Source organism: Acomys minous (assembly GCF_964271855.1).
Source record: "Acomys minous genome assembly, chromosome: 3".
Lineage (NCBI taxonomy): Eukaryota > Metazoa > Chordata > Mammalia > Rodentia > Muridae > Acomys > Acomys minous.
The window spans coordinates 113,125,276-113,142,320 of NC_140485.1; the positions used below are offsets into that span (position 1 = coordinate 113,125,276).

Here is a 17,045-nt window from a genome sequence, read left to right on the forward strand (position 1 = left end):
ACGTTGTTATGTGAGTACTAGGATGAGAACTCTGGTCCTCAGTGCACAACAGGTGCTGCAGAGCCATCTTTCCAGCCCTTGTCCTGATTTTTTAAAAAACTGTTTAGAAGGGATGCTCAAACTGTCTAGAATACACCAGACACAGTACTTTTTGGTAGCATCCTTGTGAGGATCAAGGTACCAGGAGAAAGGAGAACTGTGCAGGTCTTAGAAGTCATTCTTAAAGAAAGCCCTCTGCAACACACACTTTGGAGCTCGTGTTCAGTGCTCACCATACCTTATAGCTTGTATGTGAGAGCTCAGTTAACCAGCACCGGGCAGCACCCAGAGTTCTCCAAGTCCCAGGTTACTTTCTTGAGGTAACATGGTATGATATCTCATTATTTTGGCCATGGCACAGAAGAATATTTTGCTGGGATCCTCGTTGTGTGTCCTAATCATCCTTGGGCTGAGAGGTCCTCCCGAAGGGTCCCTTTTGCCAGCTGCATGAAACAGCATCAGCAATACTCCAATTACTGGAGAAAGGACATCAAGTTCTACACTGTAACAGATAAGGTAATTACAGGATTGTCTGCTACATGTTTGAATGAGCCTGGCAAGCACAGTAGAAACTAGAAAGTTCCTTTTATTACAGAAAATTTGAGATATTCAGTGTTATTTCAAAACTTATTTTGAGTCTTTTCTCCAGGCACTAAGTTTGTAAAATAAATAAATAAATAAATAAATAAAAATTGAGCAAACCAAAACCAAAGCAACACCAACCAAAAAAGAACAAAAGACAATACAAAATAACCAACCAACAAATAAAGAACAATTGCAGGTCATGTGGATATGTTATGGTCATTGAAGCCAGGGGGAAAGGGGCGCTTAGTAGGTCTTAAAATAGTGAGATGTTTGCTTTCCTTGCTACAGCTTCCCACTGTAACAGATTGAGCCTCTGTTCCCCAGGAACACAGTATTAACACTACTGAAAACACAAGAGACAGTTAATAAAAATGGCACAGACAACACTAAAGAGCTATTCTGTTCGAGACATTGAAAATGTGGAGTACTTAAGAAAATCTCTTAAAACTTTCACATTCACTCTCTGAAACCTTCAAAGAATGCTTCTATTCATTGTGTTTTTTCAATAACGCCATTTATAACACTTTAAGAAGTTTATTTATAATAGTACATGCCAACAAGCTTAATTAATGTTGCATGGGATGTAGAAGAGTTCATAGAAAACAAATGAAAGAAGGATATTGTTTTGAAATGGTGCTCTTTTGATATTTTCAAAGGTAGTGACTGCTTTTTCATGGCGCTTGATACTGGCTGTTATATTGAATTATAGAATGAGGTTCTGAGATATTTTGTTTAAAAAGTATTCATCTATTATTCCAGAGCCAACACAGATGCTCTGGAATCATAAATCTATATCACATCCCTAGGAGAAGATGGCCTGTCCCTCTATCTGTTTGCCGAGAGCTGTTTGCTAAACAAACTCCCCTATCTATAACCTCCACGTGCCCTTATCTATAACATCCGTGTATCCTTATTTTTCTTATGGACTAACTGTGATCTCTCATATGTTTTATCATCATTTATTTTTGTATATCTTAAAAAAGATCTCTGCACATTTTTTTTTTCTGGAAAGAAAGCTACCAACTCCAATATTTGTGCAGCAGATACATTCTCCTTTCCGAAGGGGAGCCAGCACGTTGTGTTCCTTATTTCACAGTCTCTTCATTGGGTTGGCTTTGGGAAAGAAACACTAGGGAGTGGCATGTTAAAGAGCTTACTTACTTTTCTTAGACCATCAAGGCTGAGTAAGAGGAGCAGGAGAGAGAAATGTACGCCTTGCTTCCACCAAGTCATGTCTGCCGCTGTGTTGGCTGAGACTCAGGCTCCTGTCAACAGGAATAGTCAGAGCTAAATGAAGAAAAGGGACACAGATGCTAGAGTGATTTTGATTATTCTGCTCCATGTAATAAATGCTGAATTTGCACCATATCAAAATATTGTAGTAAACATGATACCGTTTTTAAAATAATGTAAACATCAAAGCCCCAGTCCTCTGAGTACTCACAGTTTAGTTTTTCTCTTTTCTTATTGTTTAAAGGCCTGCCGGGGCTGCTTTGGGCATACAGACAGCTACAGAGAGACTGCTTCATAACCATGCAGTAGACGGCATTCTTCTTTTACAGTCCTTCTAAGGGGTCACTTGAGATGTCCCACAAACTTCCTCATAGGCAATTCACGTGGTGGATGGTTGATTAGGGTCTACTTCAATGGATATAATCCCTTAAGGGCGACACCTAAGAGTTCAGAAACAGCAACTACCATGGATAATGGGTCATGACATAGGGACCCATGGTAAATACAGTCCTTGTGCTCAGGTTGGGTAAGATCTAGGCAAGCCAAGACAAGTTAGATGAAAGGAAACTCAGGCTAGAGTCAGCGCTATGGTAGTTTGTTCTAGTGTGCAAGAGGCTCTGGGTCTACATCACTCAACCACAAAATAGTAATAACAACAATAGTAATAATTTTGTTAGTAAGTAAGACATATATATTAATACAAGTTAATGTAACCGAATAATGAGGTGAAGAAAGCGTCCTCATGTCCCACCTCTCCTTGAGTCCTCATCCTGAAAATAGATAACTGTAACATGGTTATGCACAGTCTTGTCCCAAACATGTAAGCACTTTCAAATATTTATATGTATGTGTGCGCAGATATTTGTGTCTCTGGAATTACAGTAAATGTAAGCTTGAGGGCTGCTGAGACCACTCCATGTGAGGGTTGAAGTTCAATTTGGCTGGGCATGGGAGTCTGCTAAGTCTGGCAATTGAAGGCAGATACAGGACAACCCTGGAGCAAAGTGTTCATCAGATCAGCCATATTGTAAGCTCTGGGTTGCGTGAAAGATTCTGCCTTGATGAACTGGGTGGAGAGTAGTTAAGCAAGATTCTCAACATCAGTGTTGGACATACACACACACACACACACACACACACACACACACACACACAGAGGCAAGGGGAGGGAGGGATCCATCATAAATATTTCCCATTTATATACATTCATTAGAAGAAAATGGCACAAGCCCTTTCTGAACAGAATAGACATCTTGGCTCTTCTTTGTCTTGCTGGGTTTAGCCTGATGTCCTCCAGAAAGAAATGACCTTAAAATGGGTGGACAGTAGTCATTTTTCCAGCAGAAGGAATTCAGCGTTTTAGCCAGCAGCTTTCCCACAGCGTTGCCTAGCCAGTGCATACCAGCTCTAATTGAGACCATTTGAGGCATTGTGTTTCCTCAGCACACATGGTGTGCCCACCTTCAAGGAAACATCTTCCAGAAATAGCTCTGTCCTATATTATCCTTTCCATATCAATTTTTTTGTTTTGTATTTTAAAATTCCTTCTCTATAAGTATCACCCAGATACTGTGTGAGACTTCATGGATCTCAAATGGTCAAGTTAGTTTCTCTAGGATGTTCTTTTCAGGGTTTCTTCTATGACACAGCAGGGCTTTCAATCACATTGTTGGGTAGACTGATCACCTGGTTTGTTATCCAGACCTTATAGCTGTCAAGACCCCTATATGGTATAGGATTTATCAATAGAAATCATCGTATCACTTTACTGCTTCTTTCACTCACTTGTTGTTTCCATTTTAGAGGGTGATACTTTTATCTAGGCTGCATCTATATTTCTTCCTAGGCTACTACCCAGAAATGTCATGTTATAATGTCTGGACATTATTTTCTGGATCTCTCTCTCTCTCTCTCTCTCTCTCTCTCTCTTTCTCTCTCTCTCTCTCTCTCATTCCCTCCCCCATCTCCCTTTCATTAAATTGTATGCAGATTTGAAGGTAGAAGGTCATTGCTTCCTCTGCCCTCTTTCTCCTATTTACCTTGTCATTATTGGCCTGCTTCTTATAAAGAAAAGGCACAGAGAAACCCATCTTAATATGTTCTAGTTTCAATCACTTTTCTACATGTCCCTGGAAAATCTACTCCATATTTTCTCTGTGGGGATGCAGAGGATTCCACACTTACTTGATATCTACTCCAAGGGCTTTTCCAGGTACTCTGTGTACAATTCTCCATTTAATCCAGTGGTGTCTTGGGGATGTGCTTATTCTTGACCTTAATTCATGGAAAATGAACCTGCAGGTAGAAAAAATAATCTTCCTAGGCTTGCACTAATGCTGGACCCACGATTTGAGCACAGGAATGTGCCCCTGAACTGTTATGTGGTTTCTGATGTCATAGGCAAAGTCTACATCTTGGAGGACTAAGTAGATTTAAAGAGTCATGTTTTATTTTTAGCACCTAGTTTCTTGACTCTAATATAGAGGTGAGAAAACTGGTATGCAGTGTTTTGCATCTTGATGCTATAAGAGAACATTTCAAACTAGGCAACACAATGCTAATGAGCTGTTAGAGACCTCTGCTCTTAACTCATTGCTTTCCAAGTCATGCTTGTCAAAATGACACAGCTTGTCTCAGCAAAATGCTATTAAATATGAACATGCAGCACTAAAATTATTTTTTCAGAACACAATTGAGTTACGAAACAAAGTCTGCAATGAACTCTTAGGTAGCGGCTGCCTTTCTACTTGGCATACCTAAGAGAGAGCACTTAGAACTCAAAGCCATGCTGTTGTCACTCACCCCCAGGTGTTCCAGATTGCCTACGTGATCGTGAAAGCAGCCAACTCCCCTCGGCCTGGAAACTGGATTTTGGAACGTTCCCTGGATAATGTGGAATACAAGCCTTGGCAATATCATGCAGTGACAGACACAGAGTGCCTGACCCTCTACAATATCTATCCCCGCACTGGACCGCCATCCTACGCCAAGGACGATGAGGTCATCTGCACTTCATTTTATTCCAAGATCCACCCTTTAGAAAATGGAGAGGTAAGATGGAGAAGCTGCATTAAATACTGTAAAATAGCTCTGTCAGGAAGACATGAACATATCTGTAATTAATGTCAGGGAGGTTTTAAAATGGAATTTAGCAGAAGTAGATTTAAATGTGTTATTAAATAAAAAAGAAAACCCAAGGTGATTAGAATGTTAACTACCTTCATGTGTCTCCTCTCCCCAATAAAGATCAGAGACAAGGGAACAAGTTTAGCTGGGAAGGCAGAGATTGATTTTACAGCTGAAGAGACTTTCCCAATAATGACAGGTGCTGGTTACTAGAGAAAGGCTGGAGACCTAAAGAAAGCTTACAGCATGCACGTAAAACCTGAGGATAGAGACAAAGGAGAGGATTTGTAAATAAAACAAAACAAAGCAAACAAAAGTATAAGCCAACAACAACAAACCCAAAGCAGTACAAAAACATAAGAAATGTAAAAAGAAATCATGTCAGGTTTTGTGGACATTTCTGCAGCCACCATGCAGGGCCACAGTATGACCTGATGCCTTTGGCGAAATCATCCTGAAAGGTCATGCACATGTGCTTACATTCTCAGTTACATGCAAACATACAGAATTCAAGAGTGTTCAGTTGCCCTGTACTGGTTTTGTTGTTTTAGTTTGGTGTGGTCCTAGAGATGATATTGTAGTTTTTACTCATTATTTTTAAGCCATGGATCTAAGTTATGACTCCCATGATACTAGTTTTGAGTTCTTGATCTGGTTCCCTAAATTTCCTGTGCCTCATATTCCATGAATTAGGAACCCTACAGAGAGTTAACGTGTTCTCTTGTGTTAAAATGAACGTGGGGGCATTGTTGCTCTTAGAGCTACCCATGGACTTATATCTTAAAACATCCATCACAAGATAAAAATATCTTTAAGTGGCTATATTTAATTGACCGACCTACCAGCCATCTCAGTTTTTTGTAACCTACCTTACATATGCTCATAAAAATTCTACCAGTCTGGCCTGAGCAACTATATCTAACACAACCAAGGGTTGACTCGCTCATGCAATTTGATGATGACTCTATTGAAACTAAAACAGTGTGGATATGTGAGAGCAGGAGACAGAGATGAGCAATTTGAAGACATGAGATGTGAAAGCACAATGCCCCAAACACACAGCCTGCAGGACAGTACCTTCTTGTTTCTCGTGACACGGAGCTGATGGAGAGCTGTAGCTAAGGCTCTTAGGCCTCACAGGAAGGAAATGTCCTACATACTGCTAGCCCAGGAAAAGATCCAGATGGAAAGTATATTTCTATTGAATACATATCATTTTTACAGCATCACAAGGTCAAAACAGAACCATTGCTATGTGGGAGGTGGTCTGTTCCCATGTCTGATATTTTCTCCCCAGTGCTATAACCAAGGATCATATTGTCTTTTACACAGAGTTCCTGAAAACCCACATTCCCATTGTACTATCCTCACCATAGCCAATCCAAATTGCCTCTAAGTACCTCTGAGGAAGAAGTTTGAATTTTGACACAAGTCTACCAGACTCCTCTTTGGCAATTTAACCCAACAAATTCAAAACAGTACCCTTACTCTATCTCAAATTCTATGTCTAAACAATAATAACATCTGTGGAGGAGAACCCAGTCCAAATGGTGCACAGAGCAAAGATTTAGTCGGAGACAAGGAGTTCAACCTGCTTTGTGCCCAGAGGTAGCCAATTCATGGACAGTTTGTCCAAAAGAGAGACCAGTGCAGTGAACAGAGAGAATATGCGCATGTGAGTTGAACTGTATTTTTAAAAATCTGTTCCAGGTTTTAACTAGGACTAATAATTTATCTAATGTTCCAACCTGTTATTTTCCTTTTAAGAAATGGTCCAATTCTGAAGTTGGTTGAGCAGTATGAAGTATCCTAGGTCAATACGTATGTAACACACAGTTGTATGAGTGCCCCTCCTCCTGATTGCCTTGTACCGTGGATGGTTTTGGACATTTACGTCAATTCAGCCTGCCAACAGGAACAAACATCATGTTTGTTTGCTTGTTTGTTTTGTTTTGTTTCTAGCTTTTTGGGGGGGTGGTTTATCGAGACATCATACAGATATATAATACATTTTGAATTTATTCCTCACTATCGCATTACTACTGGCTACTAAGCTCATGTTTTCCTCATCAGCTTCCTTCATTTGGACCACTCTACTTTCATGACATATATATATATTGTGTGATTTCTTTCTGAAATCTAGGATCCACAGATCATACTCTTTTGTTTCTTTTTATTTTATTTATTCGCTTTACATCCCAGTCATAGCTCCCTCCCTCCTCTCCTCCTGGCCCTACCCTCCCTCCATCTTCCCCCACCTTCCCTCCCCTACTCCTCCAAAAAAGGGAGCTCCCCGAGGCCACCCCAGCACATCAACCCTCATCAGGAATGAGCATGTCCTCTTCCACTGAGGCCAGGCAAGGCAGCCTGGCCAGTGGTTTTTCCTGATCGAAGAGCAGGCAAGAGAGTCCACGTCAGAGACAGCATCTGCTTTGCTTACTAGGGGACCCACATGAAGACTAAGTTGCCCATTGGCTATATATATGAAGCGAGTCTAGGTCAAGTCCACCCCATGGGAGAGAGCCAACCCCTGCCACTACTAATGATAATCTGCTATGTTTGAATAGCACAGCTGTCCTCTGAGAGGCTCCGCCCAGCAGCAGAATGCAACAGATGCTGAGACTTACAGCCAAACATTAGGCAGAGCATAGGGAGTCTTACGGAAGAGTAAGGGCAAGGATAGAGGGACCCAGAGGTGACAGGAGCTCCACAAGAAGACCAACAGAGTCAACTGACCTGAGGCCAGGGGGCTGGCAGAAACTGAAGCATCAACCAAGGCCCGTTTGTTTCTTTAACTAGCTGTAGCCTTACAAGCTAAGGCAATATGCACTGAAAAGATAGAGGATGCCTTCCCTAGAAGAACAGACGGCGGGGGGACAACACCTCTTTCCACTTCCTAAAGTCCTAATGGCACGCCACTCTACTATGAGTCTATCAAAGTTTACCAGTAGGAACCAAACCTCAGTTTATTGGAATTGCAGATTATGGGTGAGAAGTTACTTGCAGAAGCATGGGAGGAGACTCTGTAGCAACCACACTGGAAAGCTTCACTCAGCTGGCAGGATGGTTTTCTTATAGACCAGACCCCCTTTCCATTAGCATCCCCTATTATGTAATCTATCATAGTGCATGCTGAGGACCCAAAGGCCACTTACAGTTAAGACATAATTGTACACACATGGCTAACAGGAACAGCTAGAATCTGAGGTGAGGGTCTACTGGCCCTCCTTACTCCCTCCTTCAAGGAGAATGGCAATAGTGAGGAAACCCAAAGGTGACAGTGGCTTGCCAGCAGGCACAGTTGATCTAATGAAGATGGCGGCTGTTTTGCTGGAGGACAGCCCTTCCTCTACACTGCCACTCACTGACAAGGGCTAAGAAGAGGTCATTCTGATTTCCCTGTATATGTCTCCTTAAGTCACTTTATTTCTTATAGTCACAAAGTTGAAATATAGAACAGAGGGTTATCTAAAATACTTACAGTAGAATGATAGGATTTAAGAATAAGACTTAAATCCAGGCTTCTCCTAGACTTTCTCTTCATTTTATAGCATTTCCTTTGCGACACATGTTACTTTTTAGGGGGAAAAAAGGCCTCTTTCTACAAAGAATCCTGATTCCGACAGCTCATGGTCTCACACACATACAGGGAAGCGTATGTTCTTATTAGAGGCCAGCTCTTTGTGGGACCTTGAATAGGTCAATTAATCTTTAAGACACTGGAGTTCTTTAATTGATGAGCATAATATAGCAAATTTTCCAAGTATGTTTGTATTTTAAAGTAACATAATTTTGGTTTTCTAAATTAACATACAAAAGTGGGTTTCATTATGACATTTTCATAAACACGTACATTGTACTTTGCTCATGTTTTACCATCTCCTACTACTGGCCCATGCTCCTCCTGTCTCCCTCTCATATATTATATAACATTTTAGGATATTCTAAATAATTTTTAGATAATACCAACCCTAATCCTATGTCAAATGACTATGAAATAACTCTTTGTCTTAATGTATTAGCTTTTACTTATAAAAAGGTTCACTTTAGTATAAATTCTAAACTTTCATTCTAGATGTTTGTATTTAAAATATCAATAGATATGAAAGCAAGGTATGAGAAACAAATATATTAACTAGTAAATAAAATGCAATGATATAAGGGTCAGAAGGGAAATGGGTAGAGTGGGTGACCCACAAGATGAGCTAGAAAATTCCTTTGAAAAGTTAATTTTAAATTTGAAGACCAATATGTGAATTCATTTTCACAAAGTTTCAGTGTTAAACAGATACCTGATAGAAATTATTATGGAATATAATTATTATGGAGAGAATCTTAAGGATGTAATCATTTTGTCTTTTCACTTTTTATTGTTCTCTGAGTTCCATTGTTTGATGTAGAGAGCAGAGCTACCCAAACTGTTCCTCGAGGTGTCTTGTCTTTGACTTTCTTGAAGGGGTCTCTATTTGCCTTTGAATTTCAGTGCCACGATTATGACATTCCAACTTCATGTTTCTAACATCAATAGCTATTTATGGTTATTTAAATTAAACCTCAGCTTATTCGAATCATATTAGAATTTGCTTAGCTGTACTAGTCACATCCCGAGTATGTAGCAGGTATGCAGGACAAGTCACTACCACACTGGCTTCCACAGATGAGAGCATCTTCGACCTTTCATAGTTCTGTTGGGAAGTGCTACTCTGGGTTATATCACTTTATTTTTGAAATTGGGATTTCATTTCATTTTACACATCTGCAGAGTGATGTTGTTTGTCAATTCAAGACATAATTTAGTGAGTGGTTCCACAAGCGTTGCTTCTTTTAGCCTTTCTCCTGCAATCCCAATTAAAAACAAATTAGGACGTATTTTTCACTATATGCCTTAACACTTGTGTCTCTCACTTCTGAAATCAGTAATCTTGTTCATTTTCTCTTTTGTATATCTATGTAGATATTTTATTAAGGAATATTTTAGTGTATTAATTTCTGTCCAGAGCTACGTAAAATCTATTGAAACTGTCTATAGAGATCTAACTTTGTTTACAATTATTTTTAATTTCTAGAACTTCTTTGGTTCATTTTCAAGTAGGAGTTTACAGTTATTAATTTTCCATTGAATCTTATATTTATTAAACATTTAATTTAGGGAGCTGGAGAGATGGGTCAGTAGTTAAGAGAACATAACTGTTCTTAAACAGGAGTTGAGTTCAACTCCCAGCACCTGGGCCAGGCTCACACTGCCTGTAACTCCAGCTTCAGGGCACCTGATACCCTCTGGCATCTATTCAGACCCACACCCACATACAATACACATATTAAACAATACCTAATACATTAATTTAACAATGTCATTTGTGTTGGACCTATCAGTATTGTGTCTTTATTTTCTAGAGTACAAAGTTACAATTGTTTGAAGTTTTTGTTTGATAGCTCAATGTCTGGTCTTCATGGATATATTTTGTTGCCCAATTACTAGCTGATTCTTATTGATGGTGTCTGTATCCACGTGCATGCCTGATTACTCTGTGTAACAAAACTGTGTCTGAATAGTGTTTGTGGAAATAATGGAAGGAGTGAGGTGTGATCTTCTGGCAAGCCCTTTCTGATGCTCCTGTCGCGCCATAGCAACATGGATCATCTTTAAACACTTTGCAGATTTAAATCCCTGAGACATTCAGATGAGTAAAGTCTGGGCCAAAGCTGACAACAGCTGCTCTATTTCCAGTTACATGTATTCCTGGATTTCCTGTCTTGGGAGACCAAGCCAATAGGCATGGAATTTACTAAATCCTGGCCACTTTAAGTTTCAGAATCTAACTTTTGCCCTTCTTAACACAGCAGATTTGTCAAAGGCGTTTTTTAGTTTTCTCCACCATATCTCTGAGACAGGAGCACACTGCAGTCCTAGCTTCGTCACAGTGTATCAGCACCTCTTTAGATATTAGTTTCTATCCTCCTCATAGCTCTCAAATGGCCCTAAATGGATGTTCTTGGGTATTTTATGCCATTTGGTTGGTGTTTGTCACTGGAAGTATTGGTCCTCGTTATTTAACCTACTAGAAGCAGAATCAAAGTCATACATGTATTTTTAAATTTTGGAATTGTGTTACATTTACACAATTATAAGATACAGAGAATCATGACATATTTCCACACTGCTATTACTACAGATGATGTCTTCCACAATGCATTTGTCAAACAGTCAACCTTCATTGGCACATCGTTATGAACTAAGGTACTGACTTTATTCAGACACTGTTAATTTTTCCATTAGGGTCTGTTTTTCTCTTCTTGAATCCAATTCAGGAGACAACACTGCATCTAGAATTGTGTTTCTTTCATAGTCTCTAATTTGTGACAATTTAAAAGCTATCTTAAGATCCGCTGAAAAAACATTTTGTAGACTATTATTCAGTTTGGACTTGCCTGGTGTCTTATAATTAAATTGACTTGGTTTGAGGCAAGACTATCATGAAAGAAACAGCTTTCTCTTGTACTCCACATTTAGTGTAATGTATATTTTTGTGCATTCCCTTTTATTCATTCATAAGATTATGTTTCTAGATAACCTTTTCCATGGAACAACAGTGCCTAAATATTCCCTAAACTCTGAAATGCATGTTTTTGATTAAGCATGGACTGATCATTTTTACCCAGACCTTCATAATATCCTTTAAATATAACATGAAGTAAAAAAAAAAAATAAGGAGAATATTTTTATTTACTTAATCTATTCAGATTACATCTCAATTGTTATAAGGAGAATATTTTATAACAAAAAAAAGACATAATAAAATAAGCACAAATATTTCTTTATTTTTAGAGTTAAGGGCAGAATATAAGTAGAAAATCATCTTCTAATGACCCATGTCCAATACAATGAGTGTAGGGTTATTACATTGTCACTTATTTGTAGAGGTCTAAAGACACACCCAAACCATCAAGATGTTCTACAATCTGGTTTCCGATATATAATACACCACTGTCGGGTTGAAACATAACTAGGTTAATTCAGCATTGATGTAGTAAAGGCCAGTCCCCTGTGCCCAGAGTGTGTAACTGCCTCTGACTGAGTCATCACACAGGCTTCTCGCTTTTCCTCTGACCCGATTCTTGACTGACGCATCATGCCTGCTGTTTACTTGGACTTCGTTGCCCCAGCGCCTGACTCACTACCTTCCCTGGTTTTTCTCGGCATATTCTACATGGTTTTCAAAAGATGAAAAAAAATTTTTACCATGCGGCTTCACTGTGAGGGGACTTTAAGGCTGCACCAAGTTCCCGTGATAAGAAGGTTCAACTGCTACCAAGAAAGAGATTAACTCCACATGCTGGGCTTGAATCCCAAGGGAGCAGAGAAGCTCACTGTGAGCTGTGATAATGACAGTGCATCAAGTATTAGGGCCTGGCAGAGGAGGGGGGTGGAGGACCACAGGGAGATAACCCGTGTGTTGTTATCCAGGTTGAAAGCCATAGGAGGCATGGAGAAAAAGCCTTTAGAGTTTAATTTTAGAAAAAAAGTAATTTTGTATCATCAGTGCCGAGAGGACGCAGCAGGAATTTGCTTTCCACTGGTCAGAAAGAATGATCCGGAGTCAGTAAAAAGGAGTTGCAGGCTGTGAGGCAGCAGACCACAGGGATCCCCCCATTACGTTGTGAGTCCAGCCACAGGAGAAAACCTCTAGGGCACCCAAATGCTGACATGCCTCCCCTCTGTGCTGCCAAGAGTCACTCCACTTTGTCTCTCACAGTGGGTGAGTGCTGCATCTGCTGAAGGTAGTTTGCGCCAGAAGCTACTGAGAGTTACTCACGCTGGCTGCCACTTGGAGGCGCCACTGAGAAATTGGATTCACTTGGAAATCTCATAGACTACTTCCCAGAGATTTGCAGGGAAGAGCGGATGAGAGTCTCTCCTTAAACACACATGACAGGCGCGTGGGAGCATGTTTTAAACGTGCGCTCCTGGTGCCTCTGCTTCTGAAGTCTCTACTCCTGATTTCCTGTTCAGACAATTCCAGCTTCCTTGGTCCTTGGAGAACAGAGTAACTGTTGACTTAAGGAAAGAATGTTGGTAATTTGTAGCCGAAGAAAGACAGTATGTGTACGGATCTTATGAAACCTAATAGGATTTAGTGAGCCAAGTCTCTTGGCACTTTAGAGCTGAGTAAATAACCAGGTCTCTACTCCGGGTTATTGATGGCTGAAGAGGTGGAAGAGACAGGAAGTACGGGACAGTGTTGAGGAACATGGCTGTGTGGATGGTAATGCTTTAGGGATTCTAAAGTCAAAACTGTAATCAGTATTTTCTTGGCTATATGAAAATTTCCCTGTCCTGTGGCTGGGATTATTACTTTTAATTTATTTGGATAGTTGCTAGACCAATAACTGAATATGCATGGTTTCCATGGTGATTGCATCAACTTCCTCATACGGAGACCTTTAAGTTATTTACAAATGATTTTCTTTCCTTATTACTACAACCCTTCCCACCCCACAGGAGAGCATCTCAGTGGAGCTTAGATTTCCTTTGAGTTTACTTTTGAAATGTGGCAGTCGCAAATAAAAATCCCCAGAGACCATCATTAATTCTTGAAGACACTTCTTTTGGAAAACCGTATTTATAGCTTTGATATTATTTTGATTTCTTATGTGACAGAATTTTATATACTAAGACAGAATAGGTTTCATTCTCTTTTCATCACCTGATACTATGATGATGCTTAGAATTGAAAATTACTAAGGAAAGAAAACACAAATACAGCATGTTAAAAATGTTTCCTAGATTCCTCTTTGCTGTATTATTGTTATGGTGTAGTGTGATTTCGTGTGTGAGCTTCTGTGAAAGCGAGCAAGTGAAAATAAGGAATTTTATCCTTTCTAAGTGAATCTTTGGATGGTTCCCTCAGGGAGAAGCAGAAAGGCATAACCAAGTCCTGTCTGTTAAAAACAGAGATTAATGTAAATAACTATATAGAATCTCTATATATCTTTCCCTAAACATAATTGTCACAATGGCCAACATTGGGCCAGCTGGTCAACAACACAGAACATGCAACTACTACCTCACCCTGAAGATTATTAAACCTTTTAGAAACAGAAGCTTTCGTCTCCAGCTGGAACACAGAGAACACTGAACTACTTTGTTTACAAAGTGTTATACACATAAATATACATATAAATCATTCAATTAATCTATTTTTATTTATTGTGCTTCAATATACATCTTTCTGGCAGAGATAAAGTTAGGGAGGTTGCATTCTTCCTTTGTCTTTGTTGGCCCAAAGATTTTTTTTTTAATGTACACACATTAAAAGAGTGTACATAGAAAATACATATGCTTCTTAAAATTCATATAGTATCTTTGACATAAAAATCATTGGAGGAATTGACTGACAAGAGTGGAATCTTGGGGGAGACCACATCAATATTCAAGAGAGCAGTTATGGGCCTGAATGCACCAGCGTCTACCAAAAGGCAACAGTGGAAAACTGATCTGTTACAGCCTGTGAGAAAGTACAGGACTGTGGTGGGAGGCGCAGTGGGACTGTATGCTCTCACTTGATGTGGCTGATGTAGTTCTGCCTGTAAGTAGCAACGGGACTTACAAAGACAAGACAAGCGCCAACATGTGTCTGGCCTGTTCTCATGGCTGGAGTGTAGGTCTTGATAGTTTATCAGTGCTTCCATGTAACCTGTATAACATGACAGAACAGTCCTACATCCATGGTTGCTATAGCCCAGCTCTCATCTTAGAAAGACTCTGCTGAATGGAGAGCAGGGAGCATCCCAGAAGCAGGAACGTGGAGTGACTGTATGCCAGTCAGGAACTGTAAATAACATGGAAAAAGTAAGTGGAGCAACCTTAAATCCATGACGAGTTAACTGGCAGAAAGAAGATAAGAGGCCTCAAGTGCTGATGTGAGCTTAGCACGGGGCCAGGAAGATAATAATAGCTCTGGTAATTACAGCATCTGACTTTTTGACAGATGTTGTCTAAGGGGTTTATAACTATAAACTCATATAAACAGTCCCGTGCATTGTGCTTATAGGCAAGAGGGCCAGGATCAGCTCAGTACTCCCAGTGGATGGGTGAAAACACAAATAGTACTGAACTCCTATGCATATTATGGCTTTTATTATGGGAACATGATTATAATAAAGTATAACGTATAAATAGGTAGGGTAAGATCAGCATCAAACAATAAATGGAGCAATTCATAAGCACGCTGTATTAGAATCGTCAACGTCATGGCTCTGGGGTCTTGGGTCATTATTTACTTATAGTAAGGACTGATTTAATATGAGCTCTGCAGATACGACCACACTGACTTTGAACGAGATGTTGACTTAGTGACTGATGGGCTGGAACACGGTATGACACCAGGATGGAGCAGGGTGGTGTGAAGTCTTACCATGCTAGTAATAATTACCATCAATACACAAGTGAATTACTTTTGAGATTTTTTTTTGTTGTAAAGTTTTCTGGCTATTGTTTCAAATACCTGTGGAAAGCAAAGCCCTGCATAAAAGAATCAACTTACTTCTCAGCTGAGAAGAAGAAAGTGGTACAGAGATGCCGACTCACTTTTCCAGCACATGTAATGTAATGTTTGCATCTGATTTGAAGTCAGGCGCTATCTTTCCAGAGAACTGGAAATGTTCCTGTATATATGGAGTTTTCTGGAAGATCTTCTGGGAGTCCCCACCCACTGGCAGTTCCTCTCTCCCTGTAGGTGACTGGGTCTGGTTTTCAACCTCTGGGCACTGAGATTTCATTCATCTTCTAGCATTTAAAGTGAATTTTAAATTGCTGTTGGAATGACAGGTCACAGAGGCATTGATATGCCTCACCAGTTCTACTTAGCCTTACCAAGGAGGCCCTAAAGGCTCCCAGCTAAAATGTGACTCCCAAGAAACAAAGGAAGAAAGTCCGTTAGATGATTAGCATCTTTGTCGTCAGTGACATTAGCAGTAGCCGTTTCCCGTACATTTGCTTTGTGGGTTTTAAAGTACTTTGTCGTACATTTTTCTATGGAGCCTCACCAAAGCCTTGGAGACACTTGAAGCTCATATTTTAGTGTTCCTACTTTAAGAGATAGACGCTAAAGAGTGTGTTTGAGGTCACGAAGTGACTAATGTTCAACATTAATATCCGGTCCAAATCTTCTGATGGTGAATTCCATAAACAAAACCCTAAGGTCCAATCAGCCGTTTTCTAAATGTGTGTTTCCACTGGTTCCAAGGGCTTAGGTAACACTGTGTGGATAATTAAGTGCCAGGCTACTGTCTCTGCTGGGGGAACCTGAAGATGTGTCTGTGCCCATTAATCAGTCTCACACAGGAAAGATAATGTAGTATCCTCTTTATTGCTGAAGTATACTTGAAAATACAACAAAGGATCTTGAAGCTATTAAAATAAGATCTGCTCCGTAGGGAAACTGTTTCAACACTCAAGCTGTTATCAAAAGTCCTTGAGACAAGTAAGCCAGGAGCAGAGTGGTAATGATTACACTTTATAAACCAACAGAGAAAGATACCAGGAGCTGCTCCACCGGGCCTCTGCTGAGAACAGAACAGTGTAGAAAAACCTGCTGCAGAGCGCTCTGGCCTGAGCGTGTGTATCATTTTGCGCCACAGCAGACCGGCAGCAACCAAATATTTTCACTGGAAGTATATAAACTAATAACTTTGCTGCATTCTGCTTCCTGGGGAGTACACGGGACACAATGATTGCATCCCCCATGATGGGTTGCCAAAGTCCTACGACCTGTTTTGCAAAAGGAAAGGACAAACCTGGCAGGGCTGCAATGTAGGAAATCACATTTTCCTTCTCTGGTTTTTGCTCTTTAGCTTCATTCAGGAGGAATTATTTATTTTTCTATTTTACTGATAAGCACCCTGTAAACCCAGCCCCACTGTTAAGTTCAGCCACAAGAAACTGTCAGTATTCAACTATTTTTAGTCAACAATATGCAGTTTCATTTGGTTTAAAGCAATATATACAAAAGCCTAAGTAGAAATATTTGTAGAAATTTAGGGTATCCCAAAGATAGCCTTAG

At 39.9% G+C, this 17,045-nt stretch overlaps 1 protein-coding gene across 1 annotated transcript in view; it reads left to right on the top strand.

The window, feature by feature from the left end:
• The window catches only part of LAMA2 (laminin subunit alpha 2), a 588,770-nt gene that overhangs the window by 182,204 nt on the left and 389,521 nt on the right, over window positions 1–17,045 (top strand). The window contains exon 4 of the mRNA XM_084776810.1: window positions 4,666–4,908. Coding sequence (XP_084632936.1) covers window positions 4,666–4,908 — 243 coding nt within the window. The remainder of the gene's footprint in view (window positions 1–4,665; window positions 4,909–17,045) is intronic.